Source organism: Bombyx mori, chromosome 27 (assembly GCF_030269925.1).
Source record: "Bombyx mori chromosome 27, ASM3026992v2".
Lineage (NCBI taxonomy): Eukaryota > Metazoa > Arthropoda > Insecta > Lepidoptera > Bombycidae > Bombyx > Bombyx mori.
Window position 1 is genome coordinate 9,208,117 of NC_085133.1, and position 27,081 is coordinate 9,235,197.

Consider the following 27,081-nt stretch of genomic DNA (forward strand, 5'->3'; position numbering starts at 1 on the left):
AACACTCGCGCGGCGATTACACTGACACAAGGTTAATCTAACAAATGTGTCTTTTTGTCTATTTATCGGTCTCAGCATCAGACCTGAAGTTTCGGCGCCAACTTTTCACCACGCTCAAGTTAGAATTCGCCTTACTTGAATGAGTTGCAGCCCATAGACTTATGCAAAAGATAACCTTAAAATCTCGTTACCCGCGCATCAACTTATTATGTACTTAAAAGTTAATTATTTGTTAAGTTTATTTTGTACAGTTGATAAGTATTATAGATGTTAAGTTTAAGTATTTTTAGTTCGGACGAAAAGGGGAGGAGTAGAAAAATAAAATATTTTGAATTTGTGAAATAAAATTGAATTAATATATTAATAATTGAAATAAAATTGAAGGTGAATTTGTACCAATTTCGTTGTTTTGTTTTAAATTATTTTTCTGTGTGCTTAGTGTGAGTTTTATAACTTCTAGATAGCGTTAAAGTTAACTCATTAACTCAAATTTGTATGGAGTTGGAACAGCGCCCCTTCGTTTGTCGCTTTTACGCGATCGAGAAGAAAACTTACACTTAGCACACTGCTTTCGTCTTGCCACGGCACACTTTGGACGACATGGGACTTCCCCAAGCTTGCCGGTCAACGACTAGTTTTGAAGTCAATCAGCTACCCGTGTATCACAACCTAAATATCACTATCCACCTTGACGCGCGAGGTATAAACATCTTTATTGTTTTGTAGGAACATATTTTTTTATTACTCAAGTCTTTGAAACAGATTGGTCTGGTTCATCTTTGAAACCATATAACTGTTTTGCGACAGAAATAGGTATGGTGGTGATACTACCCGTTCAAGCTTACGATACCCTCTACTACCAATAAAAAAGTATCTTAATGTAAATTTCATTTAGTTAACAGTGAAAAAGCTATAAAGTACTGTAATCTTTAACATTATTCTTGAAATTTTTAGATTAATAATGGCCCACCGTTGATATTTGTACCTTAAGCGTCAGAACGATAACCATTTTATCGTGGCCGCTGCTAATCACTTTAACCGACCCAAACATGTCGTGTCGGATCCCCCGAATCCACTCTTGGTACATTTAAGTTCTTCAAGCACCGGGCGCCGTCCTCCTCCAACTCGTCGAATGCGTCGAAGAGTTCGACGAGCGAACTAACCCATAGCTACTAACACAGCCTTTTTTTCACTTGGTGAAACTGGAAAGGCCTCCGGGCCCCTAGAAAATTTTCAATCATAAAAAAAAGAGAGCTTGCTAACACTAGTCCTAGCAGGAGCAATGCTTCTCAGAATCTATCACCGGATCAAAATCGCGACCCGCTGAGAAGATCCGGCGAGAAACTCAGCGGGCTGATGCATGGGTTAGGTTGCACGTCGACCTCTTTGTTAAGTTCGACGAGTACGGTTACCGGGGTCCCTAAGCCTGCTCCTAGTGTTAGAGCTGAAGGTATCTAATGCAAGAGTTATTGGATCTGATGTATCCGTAAGGACGTGTGCAAACTCTCTCAGGTTGAGTCCCGTGAGCTCACCTACGATTCACAGCGTAGCTGGAATAGCTCTTTAGCACCGAATAGGCAAGGAAAAAGAGAAAGCAGTACGTAAGTTGGAAAACCACCTCTACAATTTAAACTGCAATACACTCATAGGTGCCCAACTACTGCAGGGGAATCCCGAAAAATAAAACAACAGACAACGACACAAAAAATATCGTTTATAGTTCGACAAAACAAGATCACAATAAAAAAAAAAGCACATCATAATACTAAAATGGCGTTTCGTAAATAACTTAATACTAATTATAAGTTCATCTCGAAATAGAAGATTTTTAAAGCTACCGCCCAAAGTCGGGCACACGGAAATCAGCAAGGTCAACGACCCGCGTATGTGACACGAGAAATACGAACTGATAATTAATATATCCGTCGTTAATTAAATATAAATCATATTCCGTTTACATTAAGGGAGTATTTTGTTAGTACTCGGGTACGATTTACTTTTGGCTTTGTTTTGTGTTGACCATTGCGCTACTGTACGTGATTGGGCAGATGAATCCACCGCGCTTCTTGGGGTGTGAGGTCAGTCTCAATGGCATAGAAATGACAGCAGTTCTTTTCCTCAGCGGATTTATCGAAGTCTGTGTGTTACGAAGCGCCTATTATAACTTATAAAACCGAGATAAGCAACTGACTTAGGGAGAAACGCGTTAAGAACTTCCCGTTGTATGGTTACGCCAAATCGGCCATATTGTTCAGTGTTGTCAACACAAAAATAACAGTTTCTAATATATAAAAATAACAGTTTCGCCTTTCGGCAACAATAGGTAGAGAAACCGTAGATTTATTTCAGTACTAGCGACCTGTCCCCGCTTCGCTTCGGAAACATTAAATTTTATTATTGATAGCAGAGTCCTGCGATGTTACCCGCGGTTATTGTCGTATCGCGGGTGACGCCGCGGAGCGAAGCTAGTCTAAAAAAGTAGCCTAAGTTACTCCTTATATCATCAGCTATATATCAGTGAAAGTCTCGTCAAAATCGGTCCAGCCGTTCCAGACATTAGCCGCAACAAACAGACAGACAGACAAAAATAAATAAAATATACAGATTTTGGTATATGTACTGTGGTGTACATATTTACGCATTTAGTAAAAAGTGGTTATTTTATTATTACAAACAGAGACTGCAATTATATTTATTTGTATTGATTAAAGCATTTACCTTACATTATGTTTGAATAATTAAATTATTTTTATTATATATTATTATGTATTTTGTTCGCATTTAAGTCTTGAAATACAAATTTATCAACTAGTTTCACTATCTAAAGTCAGGTTTAATTAACGTGTCAACAGTGCGAGAACATTGTTAAAAGATGTATCTCGAGATATGTACGTAGGGTTCAGTGACCCCGGACACAGAGGTCAGTATCGACTAATATTATTAAAAGGTATTTTTGTATTACAGTATTCACACTTAGATCAGCAAATCGTACTTATAGAATTAAAGTGGCTTAATACAAAATTCTTTTTTTTTTTTGATAAACCCCAAAAATTTTATTAGAGAATTGTAATTTCTTTCAGTTTCCATTTTAAATACTTTAAGCCTTATAGCGCTTACCTTAAAGTTTAAAGTATGCGCTTGATTTAAAACAGACGGAAAATATAAATTTAATTTTTAATTTAAAAACTTTAATTTTATTATCTGATAGAATAACTACATGTTTATAAGTCGTACCAAATATAAAACTGATTTTCTTAAAATTTTTAGTTATGCCTCTTCAATTCTAAAGGTGCGAAATCAATACTATTGACTAATTACATTAATATTGTTATTGTTGATTTAAGAACATACTATTCATATAACAATAATTATACAACGGATTTATTCTGGCAATTATTATTTTGTTGTGTTGTTTTTGTTTTTTTTTTTTAAATAATTTACTTACATGGCATTTCATAAATATACAGTGATGGTCGTATAATTAGAAACACTACCAAGGGTCCTTGACCTTATGTGAGATACTTCACGGCAATAGTTATTTTGAAATTAAACAATAAATAGGGCAAAATTTGTATGTTGAAGTTATACTTCTTTTATTCATAAGAAGTGTTTCTAATTATATGACCGCTGTATATAATAATTGTGTTTCACTCTTATTAACTAATAAAATATATAAAGTTGGAATGATTTGGACGATCACAAGCCTTGATTCATTATAATTTGGCGATTTGTATACAGGGCGTTGCAATTTGATTTTAAAAAGAAAAATGCCCGTGCAACTTCGTGCACGTGATAGAAGTGAAACTTCTTTTTAGATATGTAGTATTGTGATTATCTTCATTTTTCATCCTTAAATCGGATTGCTCTTGGAATAGGGAATGCTGTGTATAAGGGAAAAATATCATGAAAACAAAAAAAAACTTTTTCAGCTATTTGACTGGTATAAGCATAATTGAACTTCGATTAAAAAATCGATCTGTTTATGTTAATAATACTAAAGAAAACGGACTTTTAAATACAAATATAAATGTCGGGTTTAAAACGAAATGCCCTCAATATGATTTTTTCTGAGCGATTTTTCTTTGTTTTTTCCTCAGAAAAGGCCTGTATATTGCTTATATACACTAATAAGTTGTACTCGAATCAACATTAAAATGTGGCTAGAAACAAAATTGACTTAAAAAAAATCACTACATTTGTATATTTCTACGAAGGAATATTTATCTTTTTGCTGGAAAAGATTTATCATTAAAATTCTAGTTAACAACACCGTCACTGGTGCCCTCCGCAAACAATCACAGATTTTAGTCTGCACTTTAAGATTCACTAAACAAAAATCATTGTCTTCTATATATATATACACATGTACACTCATATTTATTTTAGCTTAACTAAATAGCCACTACGTTAATACTAAAGCAATAAATACAGTTAATTAACGAGAAACAGTCAACTAATTACTTTTTTATACAATATAACGTCTGTACCGCAGATTGGGGGGAATAGGGACAAATCTGGGTTGTGACAACGCTTTTGTGAGATTGAAATTTGTTGAATTGAAAATAACTTTTATTTAGTGTTTAAGGGTATTAGATAGTTTAATTTTGTCATCAGAGTTTTGTAACTGATTAATGATATTGAATAGTTAATTACCCGAAGGTAAGTACCTACCTAACAACTAAACAGTGCCAGCCCTAACGAAAAACTCTATTGTTCCCATACGTGACCCGATTCACCCAAAAGCCAAGGTGGATCAGGTCAAGCTAGCTTGTTAAGTTTTTGTGTATATTTTTAATGAACTATCTATAATAATAATGCATCGTATATAAAAATTTTAGCCTCCGGAAGCATTTTAATATCAATTTTATTGGTATTACTCTAAGAAAAACCGCTGAAATTATTTTTTTTGGAATTGAAAAGCGTCCCGATTCTCCCCTATCCACTGTACTACGTATAGTACAACAAAAGGGTCAATGTTTCTCAAACAATTTCACAGCCAGTGGCTCTCAAATTTCGTTATATTAATTTATGTCTTCTCCGACGTCGTTAGTTTGGCGGTCTCGCTGTCGGAGGGCGGTGCGGGCTGCGTGGAGGGCACCTTAATGATGGTGGGCAGCGGGGTGGTGGGAGGCGAGGGCCGGGTGGCGACCGTCAGCACGCCGCTGTTCACGTCTTCGATCGCTTTTCGGAGCTGGAACGTAATGCGCCCGTTAAATTACCAATAGTTTACTAGATAAAACCTGTATAAATAATAAATAATAGTTTAAAAAAACTAACAAATGCGCTTTTACAGAAAATCCAACTAAAAAATAGAAAATAGATTTTAATAAATTTGAATTAAAAATAGTGTAAGAAAAAATGTTTTTATTGTAAAAAAGCGTGGGATGCTTTTCAGGATATTATTAAAATAATCCTTCTACTCATATCTGTTCATAAAATATTTATAATTACTGATACCATGTACGGGGGGGGGGGGGGGCGGCAAAAAAAGGGGTGGCAGTAGGGTGGGCCGCCCCCCACACGAGACACGTACCTCTTTGAGCGCGACGACCCCGATGAGTCTGCCGATGGCCGTGACGTAAGCGCGGCTCACCCCCAGCGTGGAGAACAGTGAGTGGACCTGTGGACACGGGGACGCGTCAGTAGACCTTTTTTTTCTCCTACCTAAGCTGACAGCCTTGAGAGGCTATGTCAGCGTAACCTTAACTAGTAGGTGAGCTCTCGGGGCCCAAACCTCATGATCAGTGGACCTAGGAATGCTTGCCTCAAGCCACCTTCGAGGAACACGACACAGCAGTCGGGAAATATCATGGAGGTAGGAGACGGAAGGACAATATCCCGAACAGTTCCTCAGAGCACCGCCCGCTGGTCATTAGCGGGTGGTGGTTTTGTAGGGTAGGACTAATATAGTGGTTATGCCTATGCAATTGTTATCTTAGTCAATGAGGCCGACCTCACGATCCATGTTGTCCGTGGGCAGCACTCCTGACCGGCTACGCTATGTGGTTAACTGAAAGAAAATCTGGTAATTTCTGTTTAGCTTGGCTATTAGGCTTCCTTGGTTGAAGGCAGTACCTTGAGTAGAGAAGTCCTCTCCACCAGCTGGAAGGGCGCCGGGTCGATGTGGCAGATGTACAGCGTCTCGTCCTCGTACTCCGAGTCCTCGGGCAGCTGTGGACAGATCTCGTGTCTTAATGGTTGTCTTGGTTATTGTGAGGGCGACGCTTTCGGGACTTATCCTAGTGCTTAAAGTGGGAGGAGGGACCGGGGTCCCCTCCTACCGCGACACTACCTACCCTGCCTATTTCTGCCGTGAAGCAGTAATGCGTTTCGGTTTGAAGGGTGGGGCAGCCGTTGTAACTATACTGAGACCTTAGAACTTATATCTCAAGGTGGGTGGCGCATTTACGGTTGTAAATGTCTATGGGCTCCAGTAACCACTTAACACCAGGTGGGCTGTGAACTCGTCCACTCATCTAAGCTATAAAAAAAACACACACACACAAACGTATTCATACCAGATCTCGTTTCCTGGCGATGCCAAGCATCCGATCGAAGTCAATTTCTTTAGCCATCTCTAGTTGCTCCCAGGCTTTCTGGTCCTCGGGGGACATGTCGCAGACTCGCTCGCGGGGCTGTTGACGGTAAGGCAATCATATTAACAAGAGATCAATATTTCTATTTTAAAATATTCATACATAATAATAATAATAACACTTTATTTAACACCATATGTACAGAGTGAGCAAATAAAACAAATAATAGTCGGTGACATAAATTGGCGGCCTTATCGCTGAAAGCGATCTCTTCCAGGCAACCTTGCAGGGAGAGGAATAAGTGGACTGAACGGTGCTATATCATAATAAACTTACATAAAAATATATACATAAATACACATGTGAAAAATAAATACAATATAAGATAGACTTACATACGATTAAATAAAAATAAATACTAAAAATATGCAATTAAATACAAAATAAGTAGCAACTTGTACAGTTATACATTGACAATAAGTTATATGTTAAGAAATAATATGTCGTATTTTGTTTTATAATTTGCATTAAACATCTGCGCACTGTTAGTTTAATGCAAATAAATAAATATAAATTTAATTAAATTTATATATATATATATATATATAAATGAATTGCTGTTCGTTAGTCTCGCTAAAACTCGAGAACGGCTGGACCGATTTGGCTAATTTTGGTCTTGAATTATTTGTGGAAGTCCAGAGAAGGTTTAAAAGGTAAATATGAAAATGCTCGGATTTAAATAAAAATAACAATTTTGTTTTTCTCCTACCTACGTCGAAAGTTCGGTTTTCCTCCCGCTGTACAGGGAAGAAAGTTTAACTTTTCCTCCCTGGGTACTGACAAGTGCGCATGCGCGTTATTGTCTACGTCTGCTCTCACGCACCTAAAATTCTCCGCCATTGCTGTGCTCGGGTAATTTGCAATATTGTGCTTAGTGTAAAAGTGAAATAAACAAAAGGCAATAAAATTTAATAGTGAAGTATTAAACCAAGATGAGTTCATCAGACAGTTCTTATTCAATTAGTAGTAGTTTATTTAAAAATTAAAAAAACAGTCAAATTGTTGTTTTATGGGTATGCTCCACCCCCCTACCCCCAGCCAGGGCTTCGCTCCTAAACCCCGGCTCGGTACTCCACGAACTTTCGGCCTGGTAGGAGAAAAAATAGTATGTGCACCGCGGGAGAACAGTAGGACATCCCATCCCGCGTGTTTGCAATTTTACACGCGGGAGGAAAAGTCCTACTTTTCTCCCTTGGTGCCCAATGTACTATTTTCCTTTGATCTGTCCCACGTCGGACGGATTCCTTTTGTTTGTTTTAAGTTTATTTTATACAAAAGTTTAGGTCTTTTATTTATCGGTTGAGGCAGTACCAAGTCTGCCGGGTCAGCTAGTCGACAATAAGTATTATGTTAAGAAATAATATGTCATATTCTATTTTATAATTTGCATAAAACATCTGCGCGCTGTTAGTTTAATGCAATTAAATAAATATAAATTTAATTAAATTAAAAATAAAATGTCGTTGTTATCGTCTGTTTCGCCGCTTACAGACATGACGAGGTGGCCGAGTGGTTAAGGCGTTGGACTGCTAATCCAATGTGCTCTGCACGCGTGGGTTCGAATCCCATCCTCGTCGAACATTTTTGATAATTATTTACACCAATTTCTGTTTTCCTTTGCATACTAGTATTTCTTAATGCTATACTGTGGTCTGGTTAGGCAAGGAGCATTTTACCAGATAGTGGGGAGTCTACGGAATGGCTACGTTTTGTACCAGGTCAAAGGTGGTCGCTCGCTCACCAGAAACTCCTCAGTCAGTGAAGTCGTCGTGGCCTAAAGGATAAGACGTCCGGTGCATTCGTGTTGAGCGATGCACCGGCGTTCGAACCCCAGGCGGCCGGGCGTACCAGTTTTTTGACTTTCACGGTGAAGGAATAACATCGTGTAATAAAAATTAAACTCGCAAAATTATAATTTGCGTAATTACTGGCGGTAGGACCTCTTGTGAGTCCGCGCGGGTAGGTACCACCACCCTGCCGTGAAACAGTAACGCCTTTCGGTTTGAAGTGTGGGGCAGCCGTTGTAGATGTCTATGGGTTCCAGTAACCACTTAACACCTGGTAGGCTGTGAGCTCGTCCACTCATAAGAGCAATAAAAAAAATCAGGAGAGAATAGAACATGTAACTATGATTACCAGTTGAACTTTCTTGTTGATGGAGGGACTCCTCGGCAGTCCGGGGGTGAGCTGGTCGGAGAGGCCTCCCTCCACGTCCTGCAGCAGCGTCGACCGCCTGAAGATGGCTTCGAAGGCCGCGCGGATCCTGCGCCGGCGGGGTACAGATATACAGTTTGGATTCTCCACGGGGCACACATAGAAAATACTTGCTTCATACTAACTACGATCAATAAGTAATACTGATATGTAAAATTATACACACACTAGCTGATTCTCAATCGATAAATAAAAGACCTAAGCTTTTGTATAAAGTAAACTCAAAACAAACAAAAGGAATCCGTCCGACGGGGGACACATCAAAGGAAAAACAAAATTGTAACTTTTATTTAATTCCAAGCATTTTCATATTTATCTACCTTTTAAGCCTTCTCTGGACTTCCACAAATAATTTATGACCAAAATTAGCCAAATCGGTCCAGCCTTTCTCGAGTTTTAGCGAAACTAACGAATAGCAATTCATTTTTATATATATAGATAGCACCTAACGATCTCTCAACACTAGTCCGCGGCTTTTGTTCACGACTTAACCTAACCTAATCTATCTTAAGAAGGAGGGAGCCCGGAGATCAGTAATACAGGTCTTTGAACCTAGTACAGACTTGCAACTCTTTCAAAGGCTTACAAAATAAATTATAAGGTTAATTTCCATTTGTATTTGTAAGATTTAAGAGAGAAATAAATAAATTATTATTAATTATATTATTATTATTATACGTAACTTCTTTGTTACCGTAGATCGGGGGGACTCTTTCCAAATCCAACACAAATTTTCAATGGTTTTTCTTATGGTAATACTAATAAAATTGAGATTAAAATGGTTCCGGTGGCTTAAATTTTTATATAATATATAATGCGTTATTATACACAATTTATTTCAAAATATACACAAAAACTGAGAAAATAACTTAACCCGATTCACCTTGGCTTTGGGGTGAATCAGGTTACGTATGGGGACATTAGAGTTTTTCGATAGGGCTGGTGCTATTTAGTTGGTACGTAGGTAATTTACTTTTTAATATATTTAATGAGTTACAAAACTTTGATGACCAAATTAAACTATTTAATATTCTTAAACACTAAATAAAAGTCATTTTCAGTTCAACAAAGTTAAATGTAAAAATTCAACAAATGTTTTATGACGTCCCAGATTTGTCCCTATTCTAACTCTAGTCTCTATGCCCCCTAATCTACTGTACTTTGAGATTGTTTCATAATGTGTTGAGGCAGAAAATTCAGTCAATTCAGAAAATTTTCAAGAGCTAATGTCCAAAAGGTTAGATGAAAACTGGACGCCACAGCCAATACCTCTGATCTAAATGTTAGGTACGCAAGCCACACCAGCTGCAACCAGCCCGGTCCCTCGCGGCGCCCTGGGACCGCAGCACGCCGACCCCCCAAAGCTACGTTCATATAAACACCGACCTACAGTTCAATATAAGGCTTTACAGTCATACCTGGTCTCGGCTCCGGTGACGGTGCTGTACACTTGCGCCGGGGAGGACGCGGGGGAGGGGGTGGTCGCCTGCGGGGGCGGGGAGGCCAGTCCGCGCGTCAACGTGAACGAGTTCGTCTTCTTCAGGATGGACTTCGGCCGGAACAGCTGACCCGGAGCTGGCGACAACACACAACGAACACTAGGGGACGAGCCAGTGGTGTAAAACACGATCGTGATCGATAATCGACAATCGACAATTTGGAAGTCGTCGTGGCCTAAAGGATAAGACGTCCAGTGCATTCGTGTTGTAGCGATGCACCGGCGTTCGAATCCCGCAGGCGGGTACCAATTTTTCTAATGAAATACGTACTCAACAAATGTTCACGATTGACTTCCACGGTGAAGGAATAACATCGTGTAATAAAAATGAAACCCCCAAAATTATAATTTTCGTAATTACTGGACATCTTGTGAGGTCGTACGGGTAGGTACCACCCACCGCCTTGCCTACTTCTACCGTGAAGCAGTAATGCGTTTCGGTTTGAAGGGTGGAGCAGCCGTTGTAACTATACTTGAGAAATTAAAACTCATATCTCAAGGTGGGTGAGGCATTTACGTTGTAGATGTCTATGGGCTCCGGTAACCACTTAGCACCGACCAGTAGTATCTTCTACTAGAATGCTGTAGTACTGCTACGTGGACACAGTGTAGAATACTTAGAGTCTCCCCACACGTACATGGCAGTAGTCCTCCTTGGTCCTTGGTGGTGAGCGAGGACCCTCGCGTCATGCCGGTCCCCGGCGCGTGTAGCATGTCCGGAGCAGGAGTCACCTGGAAGATATTACAAACAATAACTTTATTACTCGTTTGTTTGTCATCGATATAATGTTTTATTTGTATGTAGTTTTTTTTTTTTTTATATCTATTTATTATATAATGTTTCATTTGTATTTAGTTATATATTTTTTTCTATTTATTGTTAGGACAGGTTATTTGTTGTGATTTGTGTTTGTTTGTAGGTTAGGGGAATAAGGACTAGAGATAGAATAGGCACAAATCTGGGATGTCACAATGCTTTTGTTGAGTTGTTAGAGATTTGACTTTGTTGAACTGAAAATTACTTTTATTTAGTGATTAAGAATATTAAATGGTTTAATTTAGTCAAAAATTTTGTAACTCATTTTAAATATGAGTTACAAAAATGTTAATTACCTAAAGTTATATACCTATCTAACAACTAAAGAGTGCCAGCTCTATTGAAAAACTCTATTGTTCCCATATGCGACCCGATTCACCCAATGCCTAGGTGAATAGGGACAAGTGAGTTTTTGAAACTTTTTACGATTATTCTTTAATAAACTATTTATCTTAATGCATTATAAATGAAAATTTAAACTACCGGAACCATTATGATCTACGTTTTATTACTGTAACTACAAAAAAAAAAAACTATAAAAATCAATGTCGAACTTAGAAAGTGTCCCGATTTCCCCCATTTTACGGTATTTCATTCTATTGAGCCTGTGATGATTGATCGATGACCTATCCGACTAGCGCTTGCTGACCCGGGGACCCCCGGGGGACCGGTTGTGATCAGCTTTATATTATTATTTATGTAACTAAAGTATGATTAGCAGTCGGGGTGTGGGTGGGGTTCTGTTTTGTATAGCATGAATGAGTAAGGTTTGACGAGTTTGACTGAGTGACCTCGAATCTGGAGCGTCTCCTGGTGCGGGTGCTGTTTTGTATAGGATGAATGAGGAAGCCAAGTGAGATGAGTGGAACGCTGAGTGACCTCGAATCTGGAGGGTCTCCTGGTGCGGGCGCGGGCCTCGTCCTGCAGCGCGCGGCGGTGCCACTGCGCGGCCACCTGCAGCCGCCGCGAGCGCCCCACCTGCCGCTCGATGACGCGCACCAGCTCCCAGCGGTGGATGGACCCCAGCAGCACCATCGACGCCGGACTGTCCACCAGCGGGAAACTCTTTATGGCCTGCAAAGCCGAACAGCAAGTTATGATCCTGAAGTCCTAAAACTTGTCTCTGCAACGGAGGGAAACGTCTTAAATACATTTAAAATCACCATGATCCAATCACATCTCGCCACAGAGTGCAGTGCCCATTTAATCCTTTTTTTTTTTATTGCCTTTGTAGGCAGACGATCATACGGCCCACCTGATGGTAAGTGGTTACCGTCGCTCATGGACGTCAGCAATGCCAGGGGCAGAGCCAAGCTGCTGCCTACAAACGGACACTAGTAGCATTATTGAGTCTAATATGATAAATTGACTCGTCCAAGTTTAGAACCAATTTTATTATCTGTGCCGTGTCTAGTGTTACGCGTTACGTTACGGTGTTACGCCGCGAAAGAGACGGAAGAGGGGCTCAAATTGTGAAGAGTGTACCTCGCCGCCTTGAGACATCAGATCGAAGTTCCAATTAAGCACACGGCTGTCTAACAACTCAAACCTAATAATAATTAAGATGACGACTATGACTATTCGTGCGAACTCACAATACTCTAATAGTAAGAAACACATTTTGGTGCAAAAGCTCCAGAGTAAAGTATGAGGTAAGACAAGGAGGATGGCACTGGGGCGACGTTAAAAAAAATATCACATTTGGTCTTGACAAACTAATAAAGCATTAACTGAAATCATGACTGAGGGGGGGGGGGGGGTCGTTACGTTGTAGGTGTCTATGGGGTCCGATAACCGCTTAACACCAGGTTGGCCGTGAGCTCGTCCACAAATCTAAGCAAAATAATCATATGTATATACACAAGTTCCGGACATTTGAACCATCGGTCTACCGAGCAATATCACCCGCTCGGTGGAAGATCTTCCTTTCGTCGTATGACTTTCCACAACGTCATTCATCATAACAAACATTTTTTTTTATTGCTTAGATGGGCGGACGAGCTCACAGCACACCTGGTGTTAAGTGGTTACCGGAACCCGTAGACATCTACAAAGTAAATGCGCCACCCACCTTGAGATATAAATTCTAAGATGTCAGTATAGTTACAAAGGCTGCCCCACCCTTCAAACCGAAACGCATTAATGCTTCGCGGCAGAAATAGGCAGGGCGGTTGTACCTACCCGCGCGGACTCACAAGAGGTCCTACCAACAGTAAAAAAGATATTAAATGATCTACTAAGCATGAACCTTGTTCTCTTTCAAGAGATCCTTCAGTTGTTGGAAGGTCATTCTGTTCCATATGTACTTGACCTCACGCACCATGAAGTCCTCCACGCAAATGTCATACATACCTACAACGAGAAAAACACGTGTAAATAAATCAATTGATAATAGAGAAAGCGAAAACGTCTTTAGCGCCGTTGAGAAACATAAACGGCACACCTAAGCGACACTAAAAAGAGGTGATCACAAGTTTTTTATTATTTCTTATTGCCCTTGAAAGCAGACGAGCATACGGCCCACCTGATGGTGAATGGTTACCGTCGTCCATGGACTTCAGCAATGCCAGAGGCAGAACCAAGCCGCTGCCTACGGCTTAATACTCTCCACAAGCCTCGTTTGAAGAAGGACATGTCATAGTGCTCGGGAAACACCGTGGAGGTGAGCTCATTCCATAGCCGGATGGTACGTGGCAAAAAGATCTCTGGAAACGTACTGTGGATGACCGCAGTGGCTCCAGGTAGTATGGATGAACTCTACTCCGGTGGCGGGCAGTGCGATGGTAAAAACGAAATGATGGTATCATGTTGAATAATTCCTCAGAGCACTCCCCATAGAATATAAGGTACAAAATACAGAGGGAACCGAAATACCTCCGCAGACCCAGAGGTTCCAAACGATCCGTGAGAATGGGATGGGAGAATGGGTTGTGATGTCTTATGATTTAAATGGTATATTAGAGCTGATAACATAAAAAAAACTAATGTAATAACATTCTTGAAGTCGGCGTGGCCCAAAGGATGAGACGTCCGGTGCATTCGTACCTAGCGATGTAACAGTGTTCCAATCCCGCAGGCGGGGTACCAATTTTTCTAATGAAATACGTACTAAATGTTTACGATTGACTTCCACGGTGAAGGAATAATAACCGTGTAATAAAAATCAAACCCGCAAAATTATAATTTGCGTAATTACTGGTGGTGGGACCTCTTGTGAGTCCGCATTGGTAGGTACCACCACCTCGCCTATTTCTGCCGAGAAGGAGTAATGCGTTTCGGTTTGAGGGGTGGGGCAGCCGTTGTAACTATACTTGAGACCTTGGAACTTATATCTCAAGGTGGGTGGCGCATTTACGTTGTAGATGTCTATGGGCTCCGGTAACCAGTTAACACCAGGTGGGCTGTGAGCTCGTCCACCCATCTAAGCAACCGAGCACCGAAGCGCATTACTGCTTCACGGCAGAAATAGGTAGGGCGGTGGTACCTACACGTGCGGACTCACAAGAGGTCGTACCACCAGTAATTCTCTCAGGTTGAGCCCGTGAGCTCATCTATTGTTCCGGGCGAAGTTGGAATAGCCCCTTAGCTACCAGCGTATAGGTAGGGAAGAAAAAATCGGTCGGTACCAAGGTTCATGTTGTGGCCTATCATATTAGATCAATTGCTTGAATAGTTCGCATAATTTTCATTAGTTTTATTTGAACAGTTGTGTTGGAAAAGATGTTAATTTAAATGGGTGCATTATTAGCACGTTTCCCGTACAAGACGAGGTGGCCGAGTGGTTAAGGCGTTGGACTGCTAATCCAATGTGCTCTGCACGCGTGGGTTCGAATCCCATCCTCGTCGGATGTTTTTGGTTTAATTAAAATTTAGTATTAGTTTCTTCTTGCTTTGATGACATAAAATGAAAAATATTGTTTAATATGCAATTCATGAAAAGGAAAAAGTTACTTATGTGACAGTGGATTTAGCCTGCCAAAGAATTAGCTAGACACACATGTTTAATTAAATCGTTAGCCTATGTATTGTTTTTGGTGTAGATAAAATTAAGCTAGTCTTGATTGGGTGTGACTAGCACACACCTCTCTATGTAAGACCCCACCTGATGGTACTGGTGATGGCAAAAGAAAAAGGGAAAGATGCAAGGGATGAAACGACAAAGGCAAATAACTAAAGTCAACTGCAGGTCTTAACTGGAGGAACGCAGGAGACAGAAGGAAATGGAAACTCTTAGAGTTAATTTCTAGGAGGCTCAAAGACCTCTGAAACGTTGGGAGAAAATGAACTCCAATAAAGGCTGTAACTCTTCTAAACGGGTTTTTGTTTTTCCTATAGCCCAAATACCTATTCCTGATTGCTTCGTGGCAGAAATAGTCAGGAGTTTTCACGTATTTTCATGACCCCTAAAATATTACATTTTTACAAAAACATTCGACGAGGATGGGATTCGAACCCACGCGTGCAGAGCACATTGGATTAGCAGTCCAACGCCTTAACCACTCGGCCACCTCGTCTTGTCTTTAAGCAGCGAAACAGACGATAACAACGACATTTTATTTACGAATTCATAATAATAATTATTTATGTGCATTAAATAAATAATATGCACATGTGTTAATATTTAAAGATATATATGCAAATTATAGTTGGCAAGTATACGTTCACAGGCCACGTGATGATAAATGGTTAGCGGGGCACACGTGAACTCGACCCACTTGAGACATGAGGTCGGATTCTATTTTGCCGTAAAGCAATTAGGTTAGAAGGTTGAAACAGACTATACTATTCGAGAGGTCGACCTAATATCTCAAGATGGACTGCGGTGGTTTCAAGGGTCAAGGTGAAAAATGCTGAGGCTGGTTATTTTGAGGTATTTGTAACTAGTATACTGTACTTTCAAGCCAGGGTTTCTGGCCGGATCTTCTCAGTGGGACGCGTTTCCGATCCGGTGGTAGACTCTGCGAAGCACTGCTCTTGCTAGGGCTAGTGTTAGCAAATTCTCTCAGGTTGAGCCCGTGAGCTCACCTACTCATCCGGGCGTAGCTGGAATAACCCCTTAGGCTACTTAGGGAAAACTATACTCACGACTAGCAGAGGAAAGCAGATCGGGCAGGTAGGGTAGCTTCTTGATGAGGATGATACTGTCGAAGCAGGAAGGTCCAAGCAGAGCCGCTACTGCATTTGCCGCCAAAACCGCCGCCATTATGCCAAGGAGATGAGTTACCTTGAAATTCGTACCCAACATGATACTAAAGTTCAAAATCGTAGCAAATTTTACCATACTTTGCTAAGCGCATCTTACATGTGACGTCATTTGGGGCCAAAATACGATAGGCTTAATATGAAAGCGTTTAGCCACATATGACGTCACGCGTTGTGACTGCGTGTTTGATTTGACGTGAATGTTTGTGATTGATGATTTTAAAACGTCTTGTTACTATTTGTCACAGAACAAATGGTATTCATTAAATATAACTATGTTAGCATTGAGTAAGTATTATAGGCCCACCTGGATTGGTATTACTGTCGGGCCTTTTCTAGCGCGAAGCAGTCTTGCACTCCAATTTACAGGATGAGACAATGCGTTACACTATACAATTGAGGATTCGACCTAGGAAATTTGATGTCTATGGATTCCAGTAACAGCTCGTTCATCTATTTAAGCATTAAAAGCAATCAAGGTAAACAAACTAGAAAAATTATATGTGATAGAAAATCTATTTTTTTTTTGATTTGATTTGATTTATACTATGATAGTATTTTATACCATAAATATTTTTTATTTTTTAAGTACATCTAGGGTTGTCACCACCCAAATTTCTAAAAACAGTTAGTAATTACAGTTGCAATAAAAGACAGAAAGTCCAAGTGACTACTTAACGGGTTTTTTTCCCTACCTATTCTAGTAACCTCGAGGGGTTATTCTATTCACCGAATTAGTAGGTGAGCTCACGGGGCTCAAACCGGGGTGATGCTAACACTGGCCCTAGTAAGAGCAGTGCTTCGGAGAATCTACCACCAAATCGGAAATGCAACCCACTGAGAAGATCCGGCGAGAAGCTCAGTGGGCTGTATCTGTGGGTTAATTTACTCGCCGAGAGCGTCATTGCAAGCGACGGGTTCAACGAGGACGGTGACCGGTGCTTGTGGTACCTAAAAGCACCGTTAATGGATCGGGAGGATCCGTGATGACGTGTTTTGGGCGACGTCGACTGTTTACCATCGGTCTACAGGATCGGGTATGCAATTTCCAGCAGCCACGACAACGGCCGGCACGGTTCAACCAGAACCATGAACGGACGTGTTTTGGGCGACGTAGACTGTTTACCATTCGGTTCGCAGGATCGGGAGTTAACGGGGACAACCCTAGACGTATTCTGAGAGAACAGCTGGGTTTGCAACCCCTGGTTTGCTTACGACAACGAAACACTTACCTGCCCGGTCATTTCGCTGACTATGACAATGGTGGAGACAGTGTGAGTGACGGCGCCGGTGAAGGCCGCGGCTCCGACGACCGCGTACCCTCCTGATCGGTTTAAAAATAATAATAAAAGCCCGCGCCTTCACATGTGACGTCATCGCGGCCCAAAAGACAAGACGTCGAGTATGCCTCAATATGTCTCAAATCATATTCACGAATGGCTTCCACATTGAAGGATCCACGCTTCAATCGAAGGATTCGACCCTGTATCTCACGGTCGGTGGTGGTGGTGGTAATTACAAAATCGTCAAAATCTTTTATGTCAACTTTGATTTCATTTCGAAAATCGAGGACTTCCCCTTCAACCATGACGTCATAAGCCACTTATCAGATTTGAATTTCCGAACGTACTTCTAAATTATTTTAATTATCAATTAGATCAACCGAAACAATACCTATAACCGTTCAAGCCTAAGACCTACAAACGGTTTACCAGGAAACCATAAAAGTATATTAATAATGTTATGTATACCTATATTAGTTACCGGCGGCCACGATGAGAGGGTTCTAGCCGTGTCGTGCCGCTTTCTCGAAATGGAACTTAAAATTCGTATTTGAATTCTTAATTTTTTTATTGCTTAGATGGGTGTACGAGCTCACAGCCCACCTGATGTTAAGTGGTTACTGGAGCGATCATAGACATCTACGACGAAAATGCGCCACCCACCTTGAGATATAAGTTCTGAGGTCTCAAGTATAGTTACAAACATTACAAACATTATTATTTTTTTATGGTCACTTATTGATCGACGGTCACGGCGCTTGCAGCAGTAGCGAAATATTGGGAACTCATTAAAAGTGAATAACTATATTAAAAAATATTGTGAATTTTCTCAAGAAATGCAAAGAAACTTTTTTCCCCACCTTATATGTCTACTAGCGACCCGCCCTCGCTTCGCTTCGGAAACTGTAATTTATTATTGATTTCTCCACTATTTAATGTTATTATACATATATACCTTCCTCTTTAATCAATCGATCTATTAAAACGGCATCAAAATCCGTTGCGTAGTTTTAAAGATTTAAGCATACATAGGGACAGGATATAGGGACAAAGAAAGCGACTTTGTTTTATACTATGTAGTGATGTACCTGGTAGAATCTTCTGGATGTGTCCTCCATAAGCCACGCCGAGCGGACAGAAGTAGTGCATCACTTCGCCCGTGAACCGTCCCAACGAAGCTCCCATTTTGAAAGCCGGCACGAAAATGCCCGCCGGAACTGGCAGAGTGCAAGAGACCATACTCAGGAAGAACTGGAAATCAACGAATAGATTCTGTTTAAGGATCGTGCAAATTTGAAGGGTGGGGGGCAGCCGTTGTAACTATACTTGAGACAAATGTTCACGATTGACTTCCACGGTGAGGGAACAACATCGTGTAATAAAAATCAAACCCGCAAAAATTATAATTTGCGTAATAACTGGTGGAAGAACCTCTTGTGAGTCCGCGCGGGTAGGTACCACCGCCCTGCCTATTTCTGCCGTGAAGCAGTAATGCGTTTCGATCCGAAAGGTGGGGCAGGCGTTGTAACTATACTGAGATCTTAAAAATTATGTCTCAAGGTGGGTGGCGCATTTACGTTGTAAATGTCTATGGGCTCCAGAACCACTTAACACCAGGTGGACTGTGAGCTCGTCCATCCATCTAAGCAATAAAAAAATTAAATAAAAAAAGCCTTAAAACTTATGTCTCAAGGTGGGTGGGTGGCGCATTTACGTCGTAGATGTCTATGGGCTCCAGTAACCACTTAACACCAGGTGGGCTGTGAGCTCGTCCACCCATCCTAGCAAAAAAAATATCGTGGATGATATATACGGTATACAAGAGAAGTGGTGCGATGCCAACACATGATGAACCGTATGCGCACGTGTCAAGGATGTATTTGCTGTAGCAAAAAACGTATCTTAATATCTGAGTTCACAATATAACCGCACAATCTGGGGTTTTCTTAATTATCATTTCACGGCGTATAATTATGACAAAAATAAGCCACTTCATTTTCATTATTTTCATTGTTTTTTATTTTGTACTATAACAACTACAGTAATTTTTTTAAATTAATAATATCTATAATTGTTAATTAATGTGATTATTATGTGTATTTGAACAAACAAAAACATCCGACGAGGATGGGATTCGAACCCACGCGTGCAGAGCACATTGGATTAGCAGTCCAACGCCTTAACCACTCGGCCACCTCGTCATGTTGTAACATCATTCAAAAATTACCTATTTTTTCAAGTAAAAAGAAAGTTTATTTACCCAACTGTAATTATGATCTATTTTAATTCGAGTATTATTAGCAATAAAAACATAAATATGTAGAAATATATTTTATTACTAGCAAAGAGAGACTTAGCATTTAAATAGATAATAAATAGGAAAAGTGTTAATACTATGGAGGGAGAATCAAAAAACAGGTGCAAAGAAATGCACAAATATGGTTACAAATTGGTGCAAAGAGCGTGATTAAAATTTTTTTTTTTAATTTTATTGCCTATTTGTGTGGACGAGCTCGCAACCCATCTGGTGTTAAGTGGTTACTGGAACCCATAGACATCTACAATGTAAATGCGCCACACACCTTGAAATATATATATATTGTGTTTCCTTGATTACTTATCAATTGACCAAATTAGAAGGAAAAACCCTAATGACCGATATGGTTTTTATTATAAGCTCACTAATTTTTACGCGTTAGGTTATTAATGAATAGATTTATCATTGTTATTGCATCCGATTCCTTAATAGTTCATTCGAAAAAGCACTAACTGGACCTTAAATACTAGCCTATTTTATACCTTCACTTAATTTACAATTAAATAGAGATATCGACCACTCGTCCAGACATTTGTCTCGTCTACTCCTGGGCTATAAAACGTGACGCCCTATTGAAAGTCTCCCCAACGCCTTTAACCAGTACGATGCTTTTATCTCTTCACCAGCAAAACAACAAAAAAACTCACAATAGAAAAGAAGAAGATGATGAGGCACCCCCAATATTCAACTTCGGGTGTCCTCCAATGAGACACTATTGAGGCTTGTTCCGCGGTCAACTCATCGGACCAAGTGAAGTTCGCGAAAAGGGACAGCACCTGGAAAATTTAGAAGAGTTTGGCACAAGATCTATTAACGTATTTCATTTGCAATACCAGAAATTGTGACCCTAAGGCCCGTTTGGTGACTTGTACCATTTGAGTATTTTATGAATAGCACACATTTTATAACAAAATCATTATTATTTTACTCTTCGATATTAGTCAGTCGAAACATTTTGGACTACGCTTCGAATTAATGAAAATCTAGATCGCGTTGGTTCGTAATCGTGCTTCACATTGTCACCCTAAACAGATCTCTGACTAGTGCTCAGTACTAGACTTGCTCCTACTCGCTATCGTCATTTAAGTGCCGATCTAAAATAAATTCCAAATTCGTTGTAATGAAAACAATGTTATATTAGGAAAAAGCAAACCTTTACTTCCTTGCCGATTATTTTGAGTAGTGTACATTTGTATGCAATACATTCTGAGCAAGGTGGTGAGTGTTGCTAAGCTATGACGGTCAGAAACTGCGTGTGCAGGCCAACTCTAATAAAACTTTGATATTTTCCTATTAATATTAACATTTCCTAATAGGTCTGGGTATAGTCATGATCTAGACACCAGAATGCGAGAATTATTGACCTAAATATACCTCTCATACGTCTTCTGGTCGTTTATTAAGAAGCGCCATAATACCTGTTCCTGATTCCCTAGAACTGCTGCCATGTACTTCCCGATGCCTGGCGGGAACAGTATCGACATCACGGCCAGAGTTATGAAGCCGGGATATATGAAACGGCTGGAATCAAGTTAAAGTTCTTACTAGATGGGTCAGCACGGGTAAGTTACCGCCATTCTGCCGTTATGAGTTCGGTTTTAAATTATGTGTACGGTAATTACATCATATAATGCACTTCAAACTTTTGTCTCAAAGTGGTGCCATTATTTTTTACAATTTTGTTATTAAAGCCCATAAGACGTTGGTAACAAAAATTCTCCCAATTCTTTGACTATACCATAGAAATGTAATCTATCTCTTAAGTTGTATACACGAAGACACATAGAAAACCTTAATTTTATATTAATCGGGTATGAACTTCTTTCTTTTTCTTGTGTTGAATTGTGTTGAAGTTAATTTATTTGAGACTGTCATAAATTAGGACTAAAATTAAATCTAACGAGATTAGATGGGATGAAAGAAAAATTCTCAGTGCAATGGCGGTATTTACTGAAACTTCAGTGGACTTTTTGGAAGAACTTTTGCACTTTCATAATAAGCTACTATTATTACACGTTTAAACCTGAAAGTACACTAAATTAACAAAACTAAAACACTTCACACAATTTAGCTCCAGACTTTCTCGCCAAAATGTCTCGATTACGCACTGGAGGTCAAGCGAACAGCCGCCGGACACTTCAACCCCTAGGATCTTAATATATCATTAGGTACTTACTTCTTCTGCAAGAAGTTGCTTAAGGTTTTTGTGTTCCGCATAAACAAAACGTACTGCCGATGCAACCAGATCCATAACGAGGCTAAGAGACCGCACACCACACTGTCAAAAATGGTACTTATTTGTATGTGCACAGGTAACATAACGGTTCGAGAGAATTGGAAAACGTACAAAAGGATCTTGTTTATGAATCACTGGATGAGACCAAGAGAATCATATTTGAAGACACGAGTGGATGAAGGGGATATGATACAATTTGTTAATTTTATTATTATTATTATTATTAATACTTTATTTCAGTTTTTTTTTTTAAACCATAACATTTTGTTAGTAGTAATTACTTATAATCTATGTTAGTAACTTAAAAAATCTAACACTTAACTATCATTATATACATTTTATACCATTACATTTTTTTATTTTTTTATTTTTCTCTCTAAGTGCCTACTGCAAAGGCTATTGATCAGCAGTCCCTCGATCTCGATATGATTCTCAAAAGACTTGAGAATTTTGAGGAAACGGGCAACAAGCTTATGTTACTTGTACTTTTTCTTCGTACATAACTCCTTCATCACATGCAATTTCTAAAAGAGCCTTTAAGCCCGGAGTTTTAAGGTCTAATATGGTTTATAGGCACATGACACCATCATTCAATGTAAAACTCAAAAATCTTAAAAATTGTACTTAACCCTATCATCCACTCATGTCTTCAATTGGTATTGTTGTGATAGCGTATTATATTAATTTTGTATTGATTCCAACATAATCTTTATTCGCAAATCCATATAATTTATTTTAGTGTTTCGCTTTAGTTTAGTTTAAGAGTATTTTGATAATTTTCTTTATTTTGCTGTCTTTAGAAGTTACTTTTGTTTTTCCCTTTTAATTTCTTTGTACCTCCAACATATCTTTGGCATACGTTAATCTATTGTAACATTACATTATTGTTTTGATTTCAAAATAAATTGTAAGTGGTTATAGCACTAAAGTGGACAAAGAAGATCTTTCAGCAACTTACCCAAGAAGAACGAAGACGGCAAACTCCTGGGGGTCGAAAGGAAAGTCCTGCGGTAGGTTCGTTGGGAACAGAGGTTTGATAGTCGGCATAGCGCCAGACCAAACCGACAGAAGCCTGAACATCTACGAATAATTTAAAATCAGGATTGCATTTTCTTAATTTACTAATAATAATAATTAAGTCCTCCTGGCCTAAGGGATAAGACGTCCGGTGCATTCGTGTTGAGCGATGCACCGGTGTTCGAGTCCCGCAGGCGGGTACCAATTTTTCTAATGAAATATGTACTCAACAAATGTTCACGATTGATTTCCACGGTGCAGGAAATAAAATCGTGTAATAAAAATGAAATCCGCAATATTATAATTTGCGTATTTACTGGTGGTAGGACCTCTTGTGAGTCCGCGCGGGTGGGTACCACCACCCTGCCTATTTCTATTCTATTCCTAAGAGGAACAGTGGAAGTTTTATTTTATGCGCCGCGATCCCTATTCTACATGAATACTGGCCAATCAAATTTGTATAGTCGCATTTATTAACCGACCGTTGGTACTGATCTGGTCAATTATTACTTACGATAGCCCCGCAGCAAGCCGCAAAGAATCCCCTCCAATAGTTCCTCACAGCGAAGTACGTCGTCGTGACTTCTATGGAGAAGAGCACGCCTGCCAAAAAAAATCGGTTGTCTGTAAAGTCGGTTTACTGACGATAGTTAGGAGAGAGACAGACGTAGGACGCTGCCGAACGCGAAGGCCGATTGTGCCTCTTTGTCGCTCGTTGCGCGCTCTCGCTTGCACTTCAAGCCTTAAATGGAACGCCTCATGAGTCATGTTGTTTCGTGTTGCAACATTTATTTTTTATTATTACCAGTTACAATATCTGTCTTTTAAAGTAAGATAAAATGATTTGAAGTCGTCGTGGCCTAATGGATAAGACGTCCGGTGCATTCGTGTTGAGCGATGCACCGGCGTTCGAATCTCAGGCGGGTACCAATTTTTCTAATGAAATACGTACTCAAAAATTTTTCACGATTGACTTCCACGGTGAAGAAATAGCATCGTGTAATAGAAATGAAATCCGCAATATTATAATTTGCGTAATTACTGGTGGTAGGACCTCTTGTGAGTCCGCGCGGGTGGGTACCACCACCCTGCCTATTTCTGCCGTGAAGCAGTAATGCGTTACAGTTTGAAGGGTAGGGCAGCCGTTGTAATTATACGTGAGACCTTAAAACTTATATCTCAAGGTGGGTGGCGCATTTACGTTGTAGATGTCTAATGGGTTCCAGTAACCACTTAACACCAGGTGGGCTGTGAGCTCGTCCACCCATCTAAGCAATAAATAAAATTGGGCCAACAAAAGTTATAGAACGCGAATCTTACCGCCAACAGGTGCGGCAAAGCACGAGGCCACGCCGACAGCACAAGCTGCGGCCAACATCTCGCTGTTCCGAGACTCGTTGCTGTAGATCCCTTGGAAGGTGGTCACCAGCTTGGAGAGCAGTGTGGCCACCATTGAGGCTATGTGAACTGACGGTCCCTAAGAATTATTAGATCGATGAGCAACAAACCCACTTTGGAATTATCGCTATTTTATTAATACGCTTTTATTAGCCTCAGACGTATGTATGTTAGTATGTAACGGAATCTTTGAACATGATTTTGACCCCCTTCAAAACTTCGGATTAACTCGAAATTTGGTATACTTATTAAGGACCGATGACAATTTAATAATAATAAAATTTAATATGTAATAATAAAAAAAAAAAATAGAAAAATTTAAATTCAACTAAAACATGTCTGTTTTGTAGCAGAAAAATGCGACTCTTGCGACATTTTTAACACTGCACATAATGTAGCACGAATAAAAATGCCTTTGCTTTTTTATTAATTAGAACGGTTAAAAAATGGAAGGTTCCTTAAGTTTGGCTAATCAAATAAACTGTTGCAAGCAGTTGAGTAATATAGCTTTGGGAATTTTTCAAAGTTGTCACTTTATCCTTTGATTACGCTATTGCTATTCTAAAGTGGTGAGTTTAAGCTCCATTGGGATGTTAATTAGTATCTCATTTTAAATTATTCTTCATTATTAACTTTGACATTGACGATTTCTAAGTACTATAATATAGTAGATCATTTACAATTAATGAACGAAATTATATTAACTACTAGCCGCACTCGCCCCTTGGGGGAGGGTGATGGGAGAGATGTGCTCCGCACTAAACACTTCACTTTCCCCCCTTTGCCTTTTCATGAGTTCTGTCTCATGTGAGGTTTGAACGTTGGTTGTTGAGCGACAGGAGGTTTTAGTCGGTTCGACTCCGACATGCTCCGCCCGCCGTCCCCAGTGGAGGGCGGAAGTCCGGCGATTTCCTCCTGACCAAAAAAAAAAAAGCCGCACTCGCCCGCTTTTCGCTGGGCATTTAAAATTAACATTATTATTTATTTTCATTATTATTAGGAAGTCCAACACTCATATAAATATTAGCCTATCCATTAAGTACATGTATTTTCTACATGGATACCAAGTTTTAATTCAATCGGATGCATGGTTCAGTAGTTATAACGGAACATCCGTAAAAACCACTGTAGATTTATATATTAGTATAGATTATATTGCAATATTGGTGGTAAAATGTTATTACTTACTTCTTTCCCTAGTGGAAGACCAGATCCTAATGTGGCAGTGAGACCGATGAGCTTGGATATGAGTGCTCTGAAGGTCAAATATTCTTTTAGGTGGACACCTCGGAGAATCGTCTTCATTTCCGGTATGCCTGAACCTGTCGCCGAATGTTTTAATTAATTAATTATTTTTATGAGCTCTACGGCAATGAAGCATTTTATATTTAGAATCCGTTTTTACATAAATACAGAAGCAAAGATGAATCAGTTTGTCAAACGATTTAAATTTATTATTTTTGCCAGTTTTAGTGTAATCAATAAAAAAATAGCGGTCGTAGTTTTTTTTTTTTTAAAAGACAGAGTTTAATTATAAATCTCTCTCCTCTGCCTTTCGATCAATTTCCATTTTTTTGGGTCGTTGGTCGAGCTCTCCCTCTTTAAAAACGGTAAGATGAGTTAAGCTCGCCATTTTATAACTTTTCGCAATTATTGTATTGTATTAACTGTGTGTACAATAAAGAAAAAAGAAATAAAATAAAAAAAATATCATTGAAAAATCATGGAACAGTCGGTTTTTTTTTTTCAAAATGTCAATGAAAAACTTTTAATTATATAACGAACTCCAGTTGGTACGAATAAGCAATTTAATTCGATATAATTTAGGAACGACAATAAATTGCAGTATGCAACACCAAATATAAACTTTAGTGGTAACACTATGTAAGAACATTCTCGTATGTGTTTCTAACAAAAAAAATATTTTTTTTTTGTCGATCTAACAATTGCATATATGGTCCTGTTGTCACTTACCTATGCTCTGTGCAGCAACAATATGCACGAAGCCAGCAGCGAATAGTATCAGGCATACGGGCAGAGACACCCAAGCCACATACTGACTGAACGTGGACGTTGCCAGGTCATTGTACATCCACATGCGAGCTGTGAAGTTAGTTGTTTTAATAACACAGTGCTTTCAGAATAATTTTTTTCCTACCTAAGCTGAGAGCCTTCAGAGGCTATTTCAGCGTAACCTTAACTAGTAGGTGAGCTCACGAGGCTCAAACCTAACGACGTTGCTAACACGAACCCTAGCAAGAGCTGTACTTCGCAGAATCTACCATCGGTTCGGAAACGCGACCCACTGAGAAGATCCGGCGAGAAACTCAGTGGGCTGTGTCTGTGGGTTAATTTACTCGTCGAGCCCTTCGTCGCAAGCGACGGGTTTGACGAGAACGATGACCGGGAATAAAACACATTTGCCTAAACTGGTCGAACCTTGGCTGGCTTTATTAGTTAGTTACCTCCCTTTGGACTTATCAATAGATCATTTAAATCGTAT

General features: G+C 39.6%; 1 protein-coding gene and 4 non-coding genes across 7 annotated transcripts in view; 2 read left to right on the forward strand and 3 right to left on the reverse strand.

Annotated features, from left to right (window-relative positions):
- Window positions 1–1,694: 1,694 nt before the first annotated feature.
- The window catches only part of LOC101747210 (chloride channel protein 2), an 80,421-nt gene continuing 55,034 nt past the window's right edge, over window positions 1,695–27,081 (reverse strand). For all 3 annotated transcript variants that reach the window (XM_021348493.3, XM_021348492.3, XM_021348494.3), the window contains 20 exons: window positions 26,553–26,681; window positions 25,767–25,900; window positions 24,501–24,657; window positions 23,695–23,783; window positions 23,122–23,243; window positions 22,104–22,205; window positions 21,346–21,448; window positions 20,575–20,703; window positions 18,699–18,861; window positions 17,560–17,651; window positions 16,211–16,349; window positions 13,374–13,477; window positions 12,005–12,199; window positions 10,947–11,040; window positions 10,229–10,385; window positions 8,733–8,859; window positions 6,519–6,635; window positions 6,076–6,171; window positions 5,534–5,620; window positions 1,695–5,191 (listed from right to left, as the gene is read on the reverse strand). In XM_021348493.3, coding sequence (XP_021204168.1) covers window positions 5,027–5,191; window positions 5,534–5,620; window positions 6,076–6,171; window positions 6,519–6,635; window positions 8,733–8,859; window positions 10,229–10,385; window positions 10,947–11,040; window positions 12,005–12,199; window positions 13,374–13,477; window positions 16,211–16,349; window positions 17,560–17,651; window positions 18,699–18,861; window positions 20,575–20,703; window positions 21,346–21,448; window positions 22,104–22,205; window positions 23,122–23,243; window positions 23,695–23,783; window positions 24,501–24,657; window positions 25,767–25,900; window positions 26,553–26,681 — 2,501 coding nt within the window. In that variant the 3' untranslated portion in view covers window positions 1,695–5,026. The remainder of the gene's footprint in view (window positions 5,192–5,533; window positions 5,621–6,075; window positions 6,172–6,518; window positions 6,636–8,732; window positions 8,860–10,228; window positions 10,386–10,946; window positions 11,041–12,004; window positions 12,200–13,373; window positions 13,478–16,210; window positions 16,350–17,559; window positions 17,652–18,698; window positions 18,862–20,574; window positions 20,704–21,345; window positions 21,449–22,103; window positions 22,206–23,121; window positions 23,244–23,694; window positions 23,784–24,500; window positions 24,658–25,766; window positions 25,901–26,552; window positions 26,682–27,081) is intronic.
- Window positions 8,092–8,173, forward strand: TRNAS-GCU (transfer RNA serine (anticodon GCU)). The gene has a single exon. It is a non-coding gene; the product is annotated as a tRNA-Ser (tRNA).
- On the forward strand, window positions 14,890–14,971 carry TRNAS-GCU (transfer RNA serine (anticodon GCU)). Its single transcript has one exon. It is a non-coding gene; the product is annotated as a tRNA-Ser (tRNA).
- Window positions 15,558–15,639, reverse strand: TRNAS-GCU (transfer RNA serine (anticodon GCU)). Its single transcript has one exon. It is a non-coding gene; the product is annotated as a tRNA-Ser (tRNA).
- Window positions 19,730–19,811, reverse strand: TRNAS-GCU (transfer RNA serine (anticodon GCU)). The gene has a single exon. It is a non-coding gene; the product is annotated as a tRNA-Ser (tRNA).